At 39.6% G+C, this 17,500-nt stretch overlaps 1 protein-coding gene across 7 annotated transcripts in view; it reads left to right on the forward strand.

Annotated features, from left to right (window-relative positions):
* samd11 (sterile alpha motif domain containing 11) overlaps nt 1-17,500 on the forward strand; it is a 98,691-nt gene that overhangs the window by 52,590 nt on the left and 28,601 nt on the right. For all 7 annotated transcript variants that reach the window (XM_036988163.2, XM_036988165.2, XM_036988164.2 and 4 more), the window contains exon 6: nt 16,274-16,429. In XM_036988163.2, coding sequence (XP_036844058.2) covers nt 16,274-16,429 — 156 coding nt within the window. The remainder of the gene's footprint in view (nt 1-16,273; nt 16,430-17,500) is intronic.

The following is a 17,500-nucleotide window of genomic DNA, read 5'->3' on the forward strand; positions in this document are numbered from 1 at the left end:
GCGTGTGTGTGTGCCGCGTGCGCGCGCGTGTGTGTGTGTGTGTGTGTGTGTGTGTGTGTGTGTGTGTGTGTGTTTGACTCTGCAGCAGGAGAGGTGGATTAACTAAGATTTAGAACACTGCTGAGCTAATGTCTCAGCCCTCTGAGCCACATCCACACCCAAACACTGACGCCGCACAGGGTCGTGTGTGGGAGGGAGTGTGTGTGTGTGTATGTGTGAGTGTCTGTGTCTGTCTGTGTTTATGTGTGTCTCACCTGAAGGGTGAATATAAGGCATTAATGACCCATGGAAACAGAAAACGGAGAGATAAAGAGATAGATGGGGGGCTGAGAGAGAGAGAGAGAGGGGTGGAGAGTGAGAGAGGTGGAGAGTGAGAGAGGTGGAGAGAGAGAGAGAGGTGGAGAGAGAGAGAGAGAGAGAGAGAGGGGGGGGGGGGGTTTGGTTTGGCCCACTGACTGTTTTTCTATCTTTGGCGGAGTTGGCACCTGAGCAGAGCTTATAGAGAGAGAAATGCAGACGGGCAGAGACAAGTAGTTTGCACACACACACACACACACACACTTACGTCATAAGACACAATCATACAGGCACTAATAAACTAAGACAATCATGCAAATACCACATTGTGCATAGGTATAAACAAATGTGCTTGCATGCCCGCCCGCACACACACCTTAGGTTCCCTGGGTGGGTGGATTAGTTGGAACTTGGCAGAGTTATTGGCAGAGTTATCCTCCCCCTTCCCCCTCCTTCTCCCGCCTGCCTGGGGTCAGGCTCAGGTTTCAATGAGGAGATGGTAAAAATAATGCCTTCCTCATCACCTTCCCCCTCAAACGCCAACCACCTCCACCCTCCCTCCCCTCTCTCCCAAACCTCCACCCTCCTTTACCTCCTCCTCTTTTCCTCTACTCCCAGTATCATAGAGAGAGAGAGAGAGAGAGAGAGAGAGAGAGAGAGAGAGAGAGAGAGAGAGAGAAAAGAGAGAGGTGGGGAAGGAGGTGGAGGGGGGAAGAGAGAGATGGGGGAGAGAGGAAAGAGAGGAGAAAAAAGAAGCGATAGAGAGAGGATAGCGCACATCACACCCGCTTCTTACACAGCGTATCACACCACACATACACACAAGTACACACACACACGCACATACATACATTTATACTCAAGAAACAACTATGTATTTATATAAGATCAGAGTGACTTCCACATTACCCCTCACCAACTCATTATACAGCACACTGTCACAGATTATCGTGAAATAGTCTAGTCGAAAATTGTGACAGGCACACACATTTTTTTGGGGGGTTAGTTAGATGGCTAGGCTATGGGTTAAGGATAGGGCTAGGGCTAGGGCTAGGGGTTAGGATCAGCTAACATGCTAGCTAAGTACTTAAAGGGTTAAGTAACCTAGTGCCTTCGTCTGTGATTGAAATGCACTGTATGCAAAATCATGTGGTGGACACACGTCATTTTTCTTTTCGTGTGTCTGTCACAAATTTTCACGTTAGTTATTTGTGTCTATTTCCAAATAATTTGTGATAGTGGGTTGCATTATACTATTGAGTACATAGTAAACCTTTTTGATATATATTTGGTGAATGTCTGACCATTGTTTGTTGATGGACTATAATTATTTATGAATAGTCTTTGTTTTGAAGAGAGATAACTTTGGATTGAGCACCTTGTTTTGGTATTTTTTTTATTTCAGGGTGAGATAGTGGTGAGTTTTTAGTTCATGGTGAGATAGTGGTGAGTTTTTAGTTCATGGTGAGATAGTGGTGAGTTTTTAGTTCATGGTGAGATAGTGGTGAGTTTTTAGTTCATGGTGAGATAGTGGTGAGTTTTTAGTTCATGGTGAGATAGTGGTGAGTTTTTAGTTCATGGTGAGATAGTTGTGAGTTTTTAGTTCATGGTGAGATAGTTGTGAGTTTTTAGTTCATGGTGAGATGGTGGTGAGTTTTTAGTTCATGGTGAGATAGTTGTGAGTTTTTAGTTCATGGTGAGATGGTGGTGAGTTTTTAGTTCATGGTGAGATAGTTGTGAGTTTTTAGTTGATGGTGAGATAGTTGTGAGTTTTTAGTTCATGGTAAGATAGTGGTGAGTTTTTAGTTCATGGTGAGATAGCGGTGAGTTTTTAGTTCATGGTGAGATAGTGGTGAGTTTTTAGTTCATGGTGAGATAGTTGTGAGTTTTTAGTTCATGGTGAGATAGTGGTGAGTTTTTAGTTCATGGTGAGATAGTGGTGAGTTTTTAGTTCATGGTGGTGAGTTTTTAGTTCATGGTGAGATAGTGGTGAGTTTTTAGTTCATGGTGAGATAGTTGTGAGTTTTTAGTTCATGGTGAGATAGTGGTGAGTTTTTAGTTCATGGTGAGATAGTGGTGAGTTTTTAGTTCATGGTGGTGAGTTTTTAGTTCATGGTGAGATAGTGGTGAGTTTTTAGTTCATGGTGAGATAGTGGTGAGTTTTTAGTTCATGGTGAGATAGTGGTGAGTTTTTAGTTCACGGTGGTGAGTTTTTAGTTCATGGTGAGATAGTGGTGAGTTTTTAGTTCATGGTGAGATAGTGGTGAGTTTTTAGTTCATGGTGAGATAGTGGTGAGTTTTTAGTTCATGGTGAGATAGTGGTGAATGTTTAGTTCATGGTGAGATAGTGGTGAGTTTTTAGTTCATGGTGGTGAGTATTTAGTTCATGGTGAGATAGTGGTGAGTTTTTAGTTCATGGTGAGATAGTGGTGAGTTTTTAGTTCATGGTGAGATAGTGGTGAGTTTTTAGTTCATGGTGGTGAGTTTTTAGTTCATGGTGAGATAGTGGTGAGTTTTTAGTTCATTGTGAGATAGTGGTGAGTTTTTAGTTCATGGTGGTGAGTTTTTAGTTCATGGTGAGATAGTGGTGAGTTTTTAGTTCATGGTGAGATAGTGGTGAGTTTTTAGTTCATGGTGAGATAGTGGTGAGTTTTTAGTTCATGGTGGTGAGTTTTTAGTTCATGGTGAGATAGTGGTGAGTTTTTAGTTCATGGTGAGATAGTGGTGCGTTTTTAGTTCATGGTGAGATAGTGGTGAGTTTTTAGTTCATGGTGAGATAGTGGTGAATTTTTAGTTCATGGTGAGATAGTGGTGAGTTTTTAGTTCATGGTGGTGAGTTTTTAGTTCATGGTGAGATAGTGGTGAGTTTTTAGTTAATGGTGAGATAGTGGTGAGTTTTTAGTTAATGGTGAGATAGTGGTGAGTTTTTAGTTCATGGTGGTGAGTTTTTAGTTCATGGTGAGATAGTGGTGAGTTTTTAGTTCATGGTGAGATAGTGGTGAGTTTTTAGTTCATGGTGAGATAGTGGTGAGTTTTTAGTTCATGGTGAGATAGTGGTGAGTTTTTAGTTCATGGTGGTGAGTTTTTAGTTCATGGTGAGTTTTTAGTTCATGGTGAGATAGTGGTGAGTTTTTAGTTCATGGTGAGATAGTGGTGAGTTTTTAGTTCATGGTGAGATAGTGGTGAGTTTTTAGTTCATGGTGAGATAGTGGTGAGTTTTTAGTTCATGGTGGTGAGTTTTTAGTTCATGGTGAGATAGTGGTGAGTTTTTAGTTCATGGTGAGATAGTGGTGAGTTTTTAGTTCATGGTGAGATAGTGGTGAGTTTTTAGTTCACGGTGGTGAGTTTTTAGTTCATGGTGAGATAGTGGTGAGTTTTTAGTTCATGGTGAGATAGTGGTGAGTTTTTAGTTCATGGTGAGATAGTGGTGAGTTTTTAGTTCATGGTGAGATAGTTGTGAGTTTTTAGTTCATGGTGAGATGGTGGTGAGTTTTTAGTTCATGGTGAGATAGTTGTGAGTTTTTAGTTGATGGTGAGATAGTTGTGAGTTTTTAGTTCATGGTAAGATAGTGGTGAGTTTTTAGTTCATGGTGAGATAGCGGTGAGTTTTTAGTTCATGGTGAGATAGTGGTGAGTTTTTAGTTCATGGTGAGATAGTTGTGAGTTTTTAGTTCATGGTGAGATAGTGGTGAGTTTTTAGTTCATGGTGAGATAGTTGTGAGTTTTTAGTTCATGGTGAGATAGTGGTGAGTTTTTAGTTCATGGTGAGATAGTGGTGAGTTTTTAGTTCATGGTGGTGAGTTTTTAGTTCATGGTGAGATAGTGGTGAGTTTTTAGTTCATGGTGAGATAGTGGTGAGTTTTTAGTTCATGGTGAGATAGTGGTGAGTTTTTAGTTCACGGTGGTGAGTTTTTAGTTCATGGTGAGATAGTGGTGAGTTTTTAGTTCATGGTGAGATAGTGGTGAGTTTTTAGTTCATGGTGAGATAGTGGTGAGTTTTTAGTTCATGGTGAGATAGTGGTGAATGTTTAGTTCATGGTGAGATAGTGGTGAGTTTTTAGTTCATGGTGGTGAGTTTTTAGTTCATGGTGAGATAGTGGTGAGTTTTTAGTTCATGGTGAGATAGTGGTGAGTTTTTAGTTCATGGTGAGATAGTGGTGAGTTTTTAGTTCATGGTGGTGAGTTTTTAGTTCATGGTGAGATAGTGGTGAGTTTTTAGTTCATGGTGAGATAGTGGTGCGTTTTTAGTTCATGGTGAGATAGTGGTGAGTTTTTAGTTCATGGTGAGATAGTGGTGAATTTTTAGTTCATGGTGAGATAGTGGTGAGTTTTTAGTTCATGGTGGTGAGTTTTTAGTTCATGGTGAGATAGTGGTGAGTTTTTAGTTAATGGTGAGATAGTGGTGAGTTTTTAGTTAATGGTGAGATAGTGGTGAGTTTTTAGTTCATGGTGGTGAGTTTTTAGTTCATGGTGAGATAGTGGTGAGTTTTTAGTTCATGGTGAGATAGTGGTGAGTTTTTAGTTCATGGTGAGATAGTGGTGAGTTTTTAGTTCATGGTGGTGAGTTTTTAGTTCATGGTGAGTTTTTAGTTCATGGTGAGATAGTGGTGAGTTTTTAGTTCATGGTGAGATAGTGGTGAGTTTTTAGTTCATGGTGAGATAGTGGTGAGTTTTTAGTTCATGGTGAGATAGTGGTGAGTTTTTAGTTCATGGTGGTGAGTTTTTAGTTCATGGTGAGATAGTGGTGAGTTTTTAGTTCATGGTGAGATAGTGGTGAGTTTTTAGTTCATGGTGAGATAGTGGTGAGTTTTTAGTTCACGGTGGTGAGTTTTTAGTTCATGGTGAGATAGTGGTGAGTTTTTAGTTCATGGTGAGATAGTGGTGAGTTTTTAGTTCATGGTGAGATAGTGGTGAGTTTTTAGTTCATGGTGAGATAGTTGTGAGTTTTTAGTTCATGGTGAGATGGTGGTGAGTTTTTAGTTCATGGTGAGATAGTTGTGAGTTTTTAGTTGATGGTGAGATAGTTGTGAGTTTTTAGTTCATGGTAAGATAGTGGTGAGTTTTTAGTTCATGGTGAGATAGCGGTGAGTTTTTAGTTCATGGTGAGATAGTGGTGAGTTTTTAGTTCATGGTGAGATAGTTGTGAGTTTTTAGTTCATGGTGAGATAGTGGTGAGTTTTTAGTTCATGGTGAGATAGTGGTGAGTTTTTAGTTCATGGTGAGATAGTGGTGAGTTTTTAGTTCATGGTGGTGAGTTTTTAGTTCATGGTGAGATAGTGGTGAGTTTTTAGTTCATGGTGAGATAGTGGTGAGTTTTTAGTTCATGGTGAGATAGTGGTGAGTTTTTAGTTCACGGTGGTGAGTTTTTAGTTCATGGTGAGATAGTGGTGAGTTTTTAGTTCATGGTGAGATAGTGGTGAGTTTTTAGTTCATGGTGAGATAGTGGTGAGTTTTTAGTTCATGGTGAGATAGTGGTGAATGTTTAGTTCATGGTGAGATAGTGGTGAGTTTTTAGTTCATGGTGGTGAGTTTTTAGTTCATGGTGAGATAGTGGTGAGTTTTTAGTTCATGGTGAGATAGTGGTGAGTTTTTAGTTCATGGTGAGATAGTGGTGAGTTTTTAGTTCATGGTGGTGAGTTTTTAGTTCATGGTGAGATAGTGGTGAGTTTTTAGTTCATGGTGAGATAGTGGTGCGTTTTTAGTTCATGGTGAGATAGTGGTGAGTTTTTAGTTCATGGTGAGATAGTGGTGAATTTTTAGTTCATGGTGAGATAGTGGTGAGTTTTTAGTTCATGGTGGTGAGTTTTTAGTTCATGGTGAGATAGTGGTGAGTTTTTAGTTAATGGTGAGATAGTGGTGAGTTTTTAGTTAATGGTGAGATAGTGGTGAGTTTTTAGTTCATGGTGGTGAGTTTTTAGTTCATGGTGAGATAGTGGTGAGTTTTTAGTTCATGGTGAGATAGTGGTGAGTTTTTAGTTCATGGTGAGATAGTGGTGAGTTTTTAGTTCATGGTGGTGAGTTTTTAGTTCATGGTGAGTTTTTAGTTCATGGTGAGATAGTGGTGAGTTTTTAGTTCATGGTGAGATAGTGGTGAGTTTTTAGTTCATGGTGAGATAGTGGTGAGTTTTTAGTTCATGGTGAGATAGTGGTGAGTTTTTAGTTCATGGTGGTGAGTTTTTAGTTCATGGTGAGATAGTGGTGAGTTTTTAGTTCATGGTGAGATAGTGGTGAGTTTTTAGTTCATGGTGAGATAGTGGTGAGTTTTTAGTTCACGGTGGTGAGTTTTTAGTTCATGGTGAGATAGTGGTGAGTTTTTAGTTCATGGTGAGATAGTGGTGAGTTTTTAGTTCATGGTGAGATAGTGGTGAGTTTTTAGTTCATGGTGAGATAGTTGTGAGTTTTTAGTTCATGGTGAGATGGTGGTGAGTTTTTAGTTCATGGTGAGATAGTTGTGAGTTTTTAGTTGATGGTGAGATAGTTGTGAGTTTTTAGTTCATGGTAAGATAGTGGTGAGTTTTTAGTTCATGGTGAGATAGCGGTGAGTTTTTAGTTCATGGTGAGATAGTGGTGAGTTTTTAGTTCATGGTGAGATAGTTGTGAGTTTTTAGTTCATGGTGAGATAGTGGTGAGTTTTTAGTTCATGGTGAGATAGTGGTGAGTTTTTAGTTCATGGTGAGATAGTGGTGAGTTTTTAGTTCATGGTGGTGAGTTTTTAGTTCATGGTGAGATAGTGGTGAGTTTTTAGTTCATGGTGAGATAGTGGTGAGTTTTTAGTTCATGGTGAGATAGTGGTGAGTTTTTAGTTCACGGTGGTGAGTTTTTAGTTCATGGTGAGATAGTGGTGAGTTTTTAGTTCATGGTGAGATAGTGGTGAGTTTTTAGTTCATGGTGAGATAGTGGTGAGTTTTTAGTTCATGGTGAGATAGTGGTGAATGTTTAGTTCATGGTGAGATAGTGGTGAGTTTTTAGTTCATGGTGGTGAGTATTTAGTTCATGGTGAGATAGTGGTGAGTTTTTAGTTCATGGTGAGATAGTGGTGAGTTTTTAGTTCATGGTGAGATAGTGGTGAGTTTTTAGTTCATGGTGGTGAGTTTTTAGTTCATGGTGAGATAGTGGTGAGTTTTTAGTTCATTGTGAGATAGTGGTGAGTTTTTAGTTCATGGTGGTGAGTTTTTAGTTCATGGTGAGATAGTGGTGAGTTTTTAGTTCATGGTGAGATAGTGGTGAGTTTTTAGTTCATGGTGAGATAGTGGTGAGTTTTTAGTTCATGGTGGTGAGTTTTTAGTTCATGGTGAGATAGTGGTGAGTTTTTAGTTCATGGTGAGATAGTGGTGCGTTTTTAGTTCATGGTGAGATAGTGGTGAGTTTTTAGTTCATGGTGAGATAGTGGTGAATTTTTAGTTCATGGTGAGATAGTGGTGAGTTTTTAGTTCATGGTGGTGAGTTTTTAGTTCATGGTGAGATAGTGGTGAGTTTTTAGTTAATGGTGAGATAGTGGTGAGTTTTTAGTTAATGGTGAGATAGTGGTGAGTTTTTAGTTCATGGTGGTGAGTTTTTAGTTCATGGTGAGATAGTGGTGAGTTTTTAGTTCATGGTGAGATAGTGGTGAGTTTTTAGTTCATGGTGAGATAGTGGTGAGTTTTTAGTTCATGGTGAGATAGTGGTGAGTTTTTAGTTCATGGTGGTGAGTTTTTAGTTCATGGTGAGTTTTTAGTTCATGGTGAGATAGTGGTGAGTTTTTAGTTCATGGTGAGATAGTGGTGAGTTTTTAGTTCATGGTGAGATAGTGGTGAGTTTTTAGTTCATGGTGAGATAGTGGTGAGTTTTTAGTTCATGGTGGTGAGTTTTTAGTTCATGGTGAGATAGTGGTGAGTTTTTAGTTCATGGTGAGATAGTGGTGAGTTTTTAGTTCATGGTGAGATAGTGGTGAGTTTTTAGTTCACGGTGGTGAGTTTTTAGTTCATGGTGAGATAGTGGTGAGTTTTTAGTTCATGGTGAGATAGTGGTGAGTTTTTAGTTCATGGTGAGATAGTGGTGAGTTTTTAGTTCATGGTGAGATAGTTGTGAGTTTTTAGTTCATGGTGAGATGGTGGTGAGTTTTTAGTTCATGGTGAGATAGTTGTGAGTTTTTAGTTGATGGTGAGATAGTTGTGAGTTTTTAGTTCATGGTAAGATAGTGGTGAGTTTTTAGTTCATGGTGAGATAGCGGTGAGTTTTTAGTTCATGGTGAGATAGTGGTGAGTTTTTAGTTCATGGTGAGATAGTTGTGAGTTTTTAGTTCATGGTGAGATAGTGGTGAGTTTTTAGTTCATGGTGAGATAGTGGTGAGTTTTTAGTTCATGGTGGTGAGTTTTTAGTTCATGGTGAGATAGTGGTGAGTTTTTAGTTCATGGTGAGATAGTTGTGAGTTTTTAGTTCATGGTGAGATAGTGGTGAGTTTTTAGTTCATGGTGAGATAGTGGTGAGTTTTTAGTTCATGGTGGTGAGTTTTTAGTTCATGGTGAGATAGTGGTGAGTTTTTAGTTCATGGTGAGATAGTGGTGAGTTTTTAGTTCATGGTGAGATAGTGGTGAGTTTTTAGTTCACTGTGGTGAGTTTTTAGTTCATGGTGAGATAGTGGTGAGTTTTTAGTTCATGGTGAGATAGTGGTGAGTTTTTAGTTCATGGTGAGATAGTGGTGAGTTTTTAGTTCATGGTGAGATAGTGGTGAATGTTTAGTTCATGGTGAGATAGTGGTGAGTTTTTAGTTCATGGTGGTGAGTTTTTAGTTCATGGTGAGATAGTGGTGAGTTTTTAGTTCATGGTGAGATAGTGGTGAGTTTTTAGTTCATGGTGAGATAGTGGTGAGTTTTTAGTTCATGGTGGTGAGTTTTTAGTTCATGGTGAGATAGTGGTGAGTTTTTAGTTCATGGTGAGATAGTGGTGCGTTTTTAGTTCATGGTGAGATAGTGGTGAGTTTTTAGTTCATGGTGAGATAGTGGTGAATTTTTAGTTCATGGTGAGATAGTGGTGAGTTTTTAGTTCATGGTGGTGAGTTTTTAGTTCATGGTGAGATAGTGGTGAGTTTTTAGTTAATGGTGAGATAGTGGTGAGTTTTTAGTTAATGGTGAGATAGTGGTGAGTTTTTAGTTCATGGTGGTGAGTTTTTAGTTCATGGTGAGATAGTGGTGAGTTTTTAGTTCATGGTGAGATAGTGGTGAGTTTTTCGTTCATGGTGAGATAGTGGTGAGTTTTTAGTTCATGGTGGTGAGTTTTTAGTTCATGGTGAGTTTTTAGTTCATGGTGAGATAGTGGTGAGTTTTTAGTTCATGGTGAGATAGTGGTGAGTTTTTAGTTCATGGTGAGATAGTGGTGAGTTTTTAGTTCATGGTGAGATAGTGGTGAGTTTTTAGTTCATGGTGGTGAGTTTTTAGTTCATGGTGAGATAGTGGTGAGTTTTTAGTTCATGGTGAGATAGTGGTGAGTTTTTAGTTCATGGTGAGATAGTGGTGAGTTTTTAGTTCACGGTGGTGAGTTTTTAGTTCATGGTGAGATAGTGGTGAGTTTTTAGTTCATGGTGAGATAGTGGTGAGTTTTTAGTTCATGGTGAGATAGTGGTGAGTTTTTAGTTCATGGTGAGATAGTTGTGAGTTTTTAGTTCATGGTGAGATGGTGGTGAGTTTTTAGTTCATGGTGAGATAGTTGTGAGTTTTTAGTTGATGGTGAGATAGTTGTGAGTTTTTAGTTCATGGTAAGATAGTGGTGAGTTTTTAGTTCATGGTGAGATAGCGGTGAGTTTTTAGTTCATGGTGAGATAGTGGTGAGTTTTTAGTTCATGGTGAGATAGTTGTGAGTTTTTAGTTCATGGTGAGATAGTGGTGAGTTTTTAGTTCATGGTGAGATAGTGGTGAGTTTTTAGTTCATGGTGGTGAGTTTTTAGTTCATGGTGAGATAGTGGTGAGTTTTTAGTTCATGGTGAGATAGTTGTGAGTTTTTAGTTCATGGTGAGATAGTGGTGAGTTTTTAGTTCATGGTGAGATAGTGGTGAGTTTTTAGTTCATGGTGGTGAGTTTTTAGTTCATGGTGAGATAGTGGTGAGTTTTTAGTTCATGGTGAGATAGTGGTGAGTTTTTAGTTCATGGTGAGATAGTGGTGAGTTTTTAGTTCACGGTGGTGAGTTTTTAGTTCATGGTGAGATAGTGGTGAGTTTTTAGTTCATGGTGAGATAGTGGTGAGTTTTTAGTTCATGGTGAGATAGTGGTGAGTTTTTAGTTCATGGTGAGATAGTGGTGAATGTTTAGTTCATGGTGAGATAGTGGTGAGTTTTTAGTTCATGGTGGTGAGTATTTAGTTCATGGTGAGATAGTGGTGAGTTTTTAGTTCATGGTGAGATAGTGGTGAGTTTTTAGTTCATGGTGAGATAGTGGTGAGTTTTTAGTTCATGGTGGTGAGTTTTTAGTTCATGGTGAGATAGTGGTGAGTTTTTAGTTCATTGTGAGATAGTGGTGAGTTTTTAGTTCATGGTGGTGAGTTTTTAGTTCATGGTGAGATAGTGGTGAGTTTTTAGTTCATGGTGAGATAGTGGTGAGTTTTTAGTTCATGGTGAGATAGTGGTGAGTTTTTAGTTCATGGTGGTGAGTTTTTAGTTCATGGTGAGATAGTGGTGAGTTTTTAGTTCATGGTGAGATAGTGGTGCGTTTTTAGTTCATGGTGAGATAGTGGTGAGTTTTTAGTTCATGGTGAGATAGTGGTGAATTTTTAGTTCATGGTGAGATAGTGGTGAGTTTTTAGTTCATGGTGGTGAGTTTTTAGTTCATGGTGAGATAGTGGTGAGTTTTTAGTTCATGGTGAGATAGTGGTGAGTTTTTAGTTAATGGTGAGATAGTGGTGAGTTTTTAGTTCATGGTGGTGAGTTTTTAGTTCATGGTGAGATAGTGGTGAGTTTTTAGTTCATGGTGAGATAGTGGTGAGTTTTTTGTTCATGGTGAGATAGTGGTGAGTTTTTAGTTCATGGTGAGATAGTGGTGAGTTTTTAGTTCATGGTGGTGAGTTTTTAGTTCATGGTGAGTTTTTAGTTCATGGTGAGATAGTGGTGAGTTTTTAGTTCATGGTGAGATAGTGGTGAGTTTTTAGTTCATGGTGAGATAGTGGTGAGTTTTTAGTTCATGGTGAGATAGTGGTGAGTTTTTAGTTCATGGTGGTGAGTTTTTAGTTCATGGTGAGATAGTGGTGAGTTTTTAGTTCATTGTGAGATAGTGGTGAGTTTTTAGTTCATGGTGAGATAGTGGTGAGTTTTTAGTTCATGGTGAGATAGTGGTGAGTTTTTAGTTCATGTGAGATAGTTGTGAGTTTTTAGTTCAAGGTGAGATAGTTGTAAGTTTTTAGTTCATGGTAAGATAGTGGTGAGTTTTTAGTTCATGGTGAGATAGTGGTGAGTTTTTAGTTCATGGTGAGATAGTGCTGAGTTTTTAGTTCATGGTGAGGTAGTGGTGAGGTAGCCCTTTACACTCGCAGACCCTGTCATCCCGTATACAGTTTGAAAATGGCAGATTTGGTCGCTGATAAGCTCCTAAATCGTAACTCAGTGGCTGTACAGTAACATACTATATATGAAGTCAGAGCTCAGGCTCGTCACTTTACAGCGCTGTATGGGATTCAACTGACAGCCATTTTAAAAGTGTGTACCACACACAACAAAAAGATGCCCCCATCCCTCCCGCTAACTGGGCGACTTTAATGGTGTTAATTGAAATGAGTCGATGTGTTCTGAAAGATGAGACTTTGAGGATTACAATAAATACCACTTTGATGTCGTACAAGCAAACCACACACCCGTGAGTCCAAATGTGCACTTCACATTTCTATATTTGAAAACTCATTTGATTTACAGCATCAACATTTATGATCGCAATGTTTGACGTACAGGTACAAGTAATGACGTGTCATACCCTGGGTTGTCCTGAACAGAATGAGCCAATGTTTGGCGTACAGTTACAAGGAATGACGTGTCATACCCTGGGTTGTCCTGAACAGAATGAGCCAATGTTTGGCGTACAGTTACAAGGAATGACGTGTCATACCCTGGGTTGTCCTGAACAGAATGAGCCAATATTTGGCGTACAGTTACAAGGAATGACGTGTCATACCCTGGGTTGTCCTGAACAGAATGAGCCAATGTTTGGCGTACAGTTACAAGGAATGACGTGTCATACCCTGGGTTGTCCTGAACAGAATGAGCCAATGTTTGGCGTACAGTTACAAGGAATGACGTGTCATACCCTGGGTTGTCCTGAACAGAATGAGCCAATGTTTGACGTACAGTTACACATACCCTGGGTTGTCCTGAACAGAATGAGCCAATGTTTGACGTACAGTTACAAGGAATGACGTGTCATACCTTGGGTTGTCCTGAACAGAATGAGCCAATGTTTGACATACAGTTACACATACCCTGGGTTGTCCTGAACAGAATGAGCCAATGTTTGACGTACAGTTACAAGGAATGACGTGTCATACCCTGGGTTGTCCTGAACAGAATGAGCCAATGTTTGACGTACAGCTACAAGGAATGACGTGTCATACCCTGGGTTGTCCTGAACAGAATGAGCCAATGTTTGTCGCATTGTGGAAAAAATGAGCAGCAGAACATGCACTTGATGCACTCATGATACCAGTGGTGGAAAAATACACAATTTTCATACTCGAGTAAAAGTAAAGGTACCTTAATAGAAAATGACTCAAGTAAAAGTGAAAGTCACCCAGTAAAATATTAATTGAGTAAAAGTTTTTTGGTTTTAAATATACTTATGTATCAAAAGTAAAAGCACCATTTTCTTTTTTTTCTTTTTTTTTACGGCTAGCCAGAGACACATTCCGACACTCCAACATCGTTTAGAAACAAAGAATGTGTGTTTAGTGAGTCTACTAGATCAGAGGCAGTAGGGATAACCAGGGATGTTCTCTTCATAAGTACAGTTGAAGTCGAAAGTTTACATACTCCCAAATAAACTCAGTTTTCACCATTTCTGACATTTAATCCTAGTAAAAACTGTCTTAGATCAGTTAGGATCACCACGTAATTTTAATAATGTGAAATGTCAGAATAATAGTAAAGAGAATGATTTATTTCAGCTTTTATTTCTTTCATTACATTCCCAGTGGGTCAGAAGTTTACATACACTCAATTAGTATTTGGTAGCATTGCCTTTAAATTGTTTAACTTGGGTCAAATGTTTTGGGTAGCCTTCCACAAGCTTCCCATAATAAGGGGTGCATTTTGGCCCATTCCTCCTGACAGAGCTGGTGTAACTGAGTCAGGTTTGTAGGCCTCCTTGCTTGCACATGTTTTTCAGTTCTGCCCACACATTTTCTATATGATTGAGGTCAGGGCTTTGTGATGGCCACTCCAATACCTTGAATTTGTTGTCCTTAAGCCATTTTGCCACAATTTTGGAAGTATGCTTGGGGTCATTGTCCATTTGGAAGACCCATTTACTACCACGCTTTAACTTCCTGACTGATGTCTTGAGATGTTGTTTCAATCAAATCTAATTTCAAATCAAATTTATTTATATAGCCCTTCTTACATCAGCTGATACATCAAAGTGCTGTACAGAAACCCAGCTTAAAACCCCAAATAGCAAGCAATGCAGGTGTAGAACCACATATTTTTGATGCCATCTATTTTGTGAAGTGCACCAGTCCCTCCTGCAGCAAAGCATCCCCACAACATGATGCTGCCAACCCCGTGCTTCACGGTTGGGATGTTGTTCTTTGGCTTGCAAGTCTCCCCCTTTTTCCTACAAACATAACAAACAGTTATATTTTTGTTTCCTCAGACCAGAGGACATTTCTCCAAAAAGTACGATCTTTGTCCCCATGTGCAGTTGCAAATCGTAGTCTGGCTTTTTTATGGCAGTTTTGGAGCAGTGACTTCTTCCTTGCTGAGTGGCCTTTCAGGTTATGTTGATATAGGACTAATTTTACTGTGGATATAGATACTTTTGTACCCGTTTCCTCCAGCATCTCCACAAGGTCCTCTGCTGTTGTTCTGGGATTGATTTGCACATTTCGCAAGCACGTTCATTTCTAGGAGACAGAATGCGTCTCCTTCCTGAGCGGTATGATGGCTGCATGGTCCCATGGTGTTTATACTTACGTACTATTGTTTGTACAGATGAACGTGGTACCTTCAGGCGTTTGGAAATTGCTCCCAAGGATGAACCAGACTTGTGGAGGTCTACATTTTTTTCTGAGGTCTTGGCTGATTTCTTTTGATTTTCCAATGATGTCAAGCAAAGAGGCACTGAGTTTAAAGGTAGGCCTTGAAATACATCCACAGATACACCTCCAATTGACTCAAATGATCTCAATTAGCCTATCAGAAGCTTCTAAAGCTATGACATCATTTTCTGGAATTTTAAAGACACAGTCAACTTAGTGTATGTAAACTTCTGACCCACTGGAATTGTGATACAGTGAATTATAAGTGAAATAATCTGTCTGTTAACAATTGTAGGAAAAATGACTTGTGTCATGCACAAAGTAGATGTCCTAACCGACTTGCCAAAACTATAGTTTGTTAACGAGAAATTTGTGGAGTGGTTGAAAAATGAGTTTTAATGACTCCAACCAAAGTGTACGTAAACTTCTGACTTCAACTGTATGTGAATTCAACCGTTTTCCTGTCCTGCTAGGCATTCAAAATGTAACGAGTACTTTTGGGTGTCAGGGAAAATGTTTTGAGTAAAAAAAACAATATTTTATTTTGGAATGTAGTGAAGTAAAAGAAAAGTTGTCAAAAATATAAATACTAGAGTACAGATACCCTACTGAAGTAGTACTTTAAACTATTTTTACTTAGAAACTTTACACCACTACATGACTCCATTTTATGTGCTCCAAAATTACAATCTGTTTGTCTGAAGTGTCTTGTGAAGTTATAACTTAACTTGTCAGGTGGGCAATTTGAATACACTTTGAAATGATGCCCACCTGACCCAGATTGTGATATATAATGGAAAGTTTGGGGATTTTGTAAACAACAGTAATTGTGTGATGTGAGGACGCAGGGCTGTGTTCCAAACAAAAAACTACACTCAAATTCAACATTATTTGTCACATGTGGCGAATACAACAAGTGTAGACCTTGCCTTGAAATGCTGACTTACAAGCCCTTAACCAACAGTGCAGTTCAAGAAGAGTTAAGAAAATATTTACCAAATAAACTAAAGTAAAAAAATAAAAAATAATAAAATGTGACAATAACGTAACAATAACGAGGCTATATACAAGGGGTGTTGGTACCGAGTCAGTGTGCGGGGATATGGTTAGTTGAGGTAATTTGTACATGTAGGTAGGGGTGAAGTGACTATGCATAGATAATAAAAAGCGAGTAGCAGCAGTGTACAAAAAATACAATAAATCATTTTTGTATCCCGAGTATTTTCATATTTTATTATAAACTAATGCGGCGTAAAGTACAGTAAATAAAAAATGCACATAAATTCAACAGTTTAATGTTTGGATTCAGTCTCAAGTCAGGTGAAGTGTTTTGTCCTCACCTTTGGTCTGATAATTTCCCCATAATCTCCAAACGGTTCCTTCTCAATTGCTACCATGGTTTTGCATATACTTTCTATATTTATTCTGTTAGAAACATTTCAATTTGACCCTATCCATATAGGCCATTTCCCATGAGTGTAAAGGGTTAATGGTAAGATAGTTGTGAGCCAGTGGTGAGTTAGTGGTGAGGTAATGATGAGATAATGTTGAGCGAATGAGATAGTGGTGACTCAGTAGTGTGACAGTGGCGAGTTAGTGGCAAGGTAATGAGATTGTGTTGAGTTACTGTTTCGAATCCCTGAGCCGACTAGTTGAAAAATCTGTTGATGTGCCCTTGACCGAGGCACTTAACCCTAGTTGCTCTGGATAATAATGTCTGCTAAATTACTCAAATGTAGACGGTAAGCTAACTCTCTTCCTGACCCCCCTACAGAGAAATCCCACACCCCTGTGCTGGAGGGGGGCGGCCACAGTCACATGACCCCGGAGGAGCACTACAGGCGGATGATGTCAGCGCTGAGCGAGCAGGGCGAGGAGCAGCAGCAGCGCCTCTACCAGCTGGCCAACAACATGGGCCTGCCCAGCCATGGTAAGACACGTGTGTGTTACCTACAGTATATACAGTAGTGCACTTCATTTGACCAAGACCCAGAGTGGGACCTCCCAGAATAACTGTGTGTGTGTGTCTGGGGGTGGGGGGGGTGACATGCTGTCCGACTCAGAGTCTGGTCATCCTCCAAAACAGGGTTTGTTATATCAGCACTTCAGGATTCAGTCAGCGTACTAAACTGCACACCACACACACTTTATCTTGGCCTGACACACACCTAACCCTACTCGACCACTACCACTAGTAACCCCGGGTTATGGCCTTTCCCGTGTGGCGTCTGTCTGTGTGTGTGCCACCCCCTCCCAGTGTAAATCTCCAGCATGGACACGGCTGACATTTCTATTTGGGGTGCCAGTCCACCCAATGTCACTCTGGGTGATTTGTGACCGACGCTGCGTTCCGTTGTAAACAATGCTCCCCACCAGCATGCACGGACGCCGCCGCTATCGATCCGCCGCTCACTCATTGGCTGCCAGCCAACCTTGTAAATCTCCATAGGAACCACGTATCTTTTTTCTTTCTTTTTGTTCTGAGGTTGAAATGTACAGAGGCACTAACTTATGGTACAATGAATTCACTGGGTTGGAACTGGAGAGATGGAAGAATCCTCATAAAGAAGAATAATCACCTCAAAAAAGAAAAAAAAAGTCACCTAATTGTATTTTTTATGTGACGGGTGTATTTTCATTTCACTGCCCCTTTAAACTAGCGGGACATCAATTGTTAACCTTTCCTCCATTTTTAAAACAATGTATCATTAACCTATTGACACGTCTCAACACAAGCTCAAGCCGGTGTGATTGGAATGCTTATTTTGAACGTCCAGTTTCGACTGACGCAACAGTCATAGTTTGAGATGGCCACACTGTTTTTTCACAGAAACATTTTGCACAAACACAGTCCTTACAAAGTTATGTCCTAAATGTGACCCGTTTATTTATGAATGCAATGTTCAAACATTCACAGAAGTAGCGACAGCATAACACAATCATACAAACCGGAAAATGTAGGCTACATTAGTCCTAGCGCTAACTGAGGAAAGATTTACAT

The sequence above is a fragment of the Oncorhynchus mykiss genome, chromosome 9 (assembly GCF_057628025.1).
Source record: "Oncorhynchus mykiss isolate SJ-2025 chromosome 9, ASM5762802v1, whole genome shotgun sequence".
NCBI lineage: Eukaryota > Metazoa > Chordata > Actinopteri > Salmoniformes > Salmonidae > Oncorhynchus > Oncorhynchus mykiss.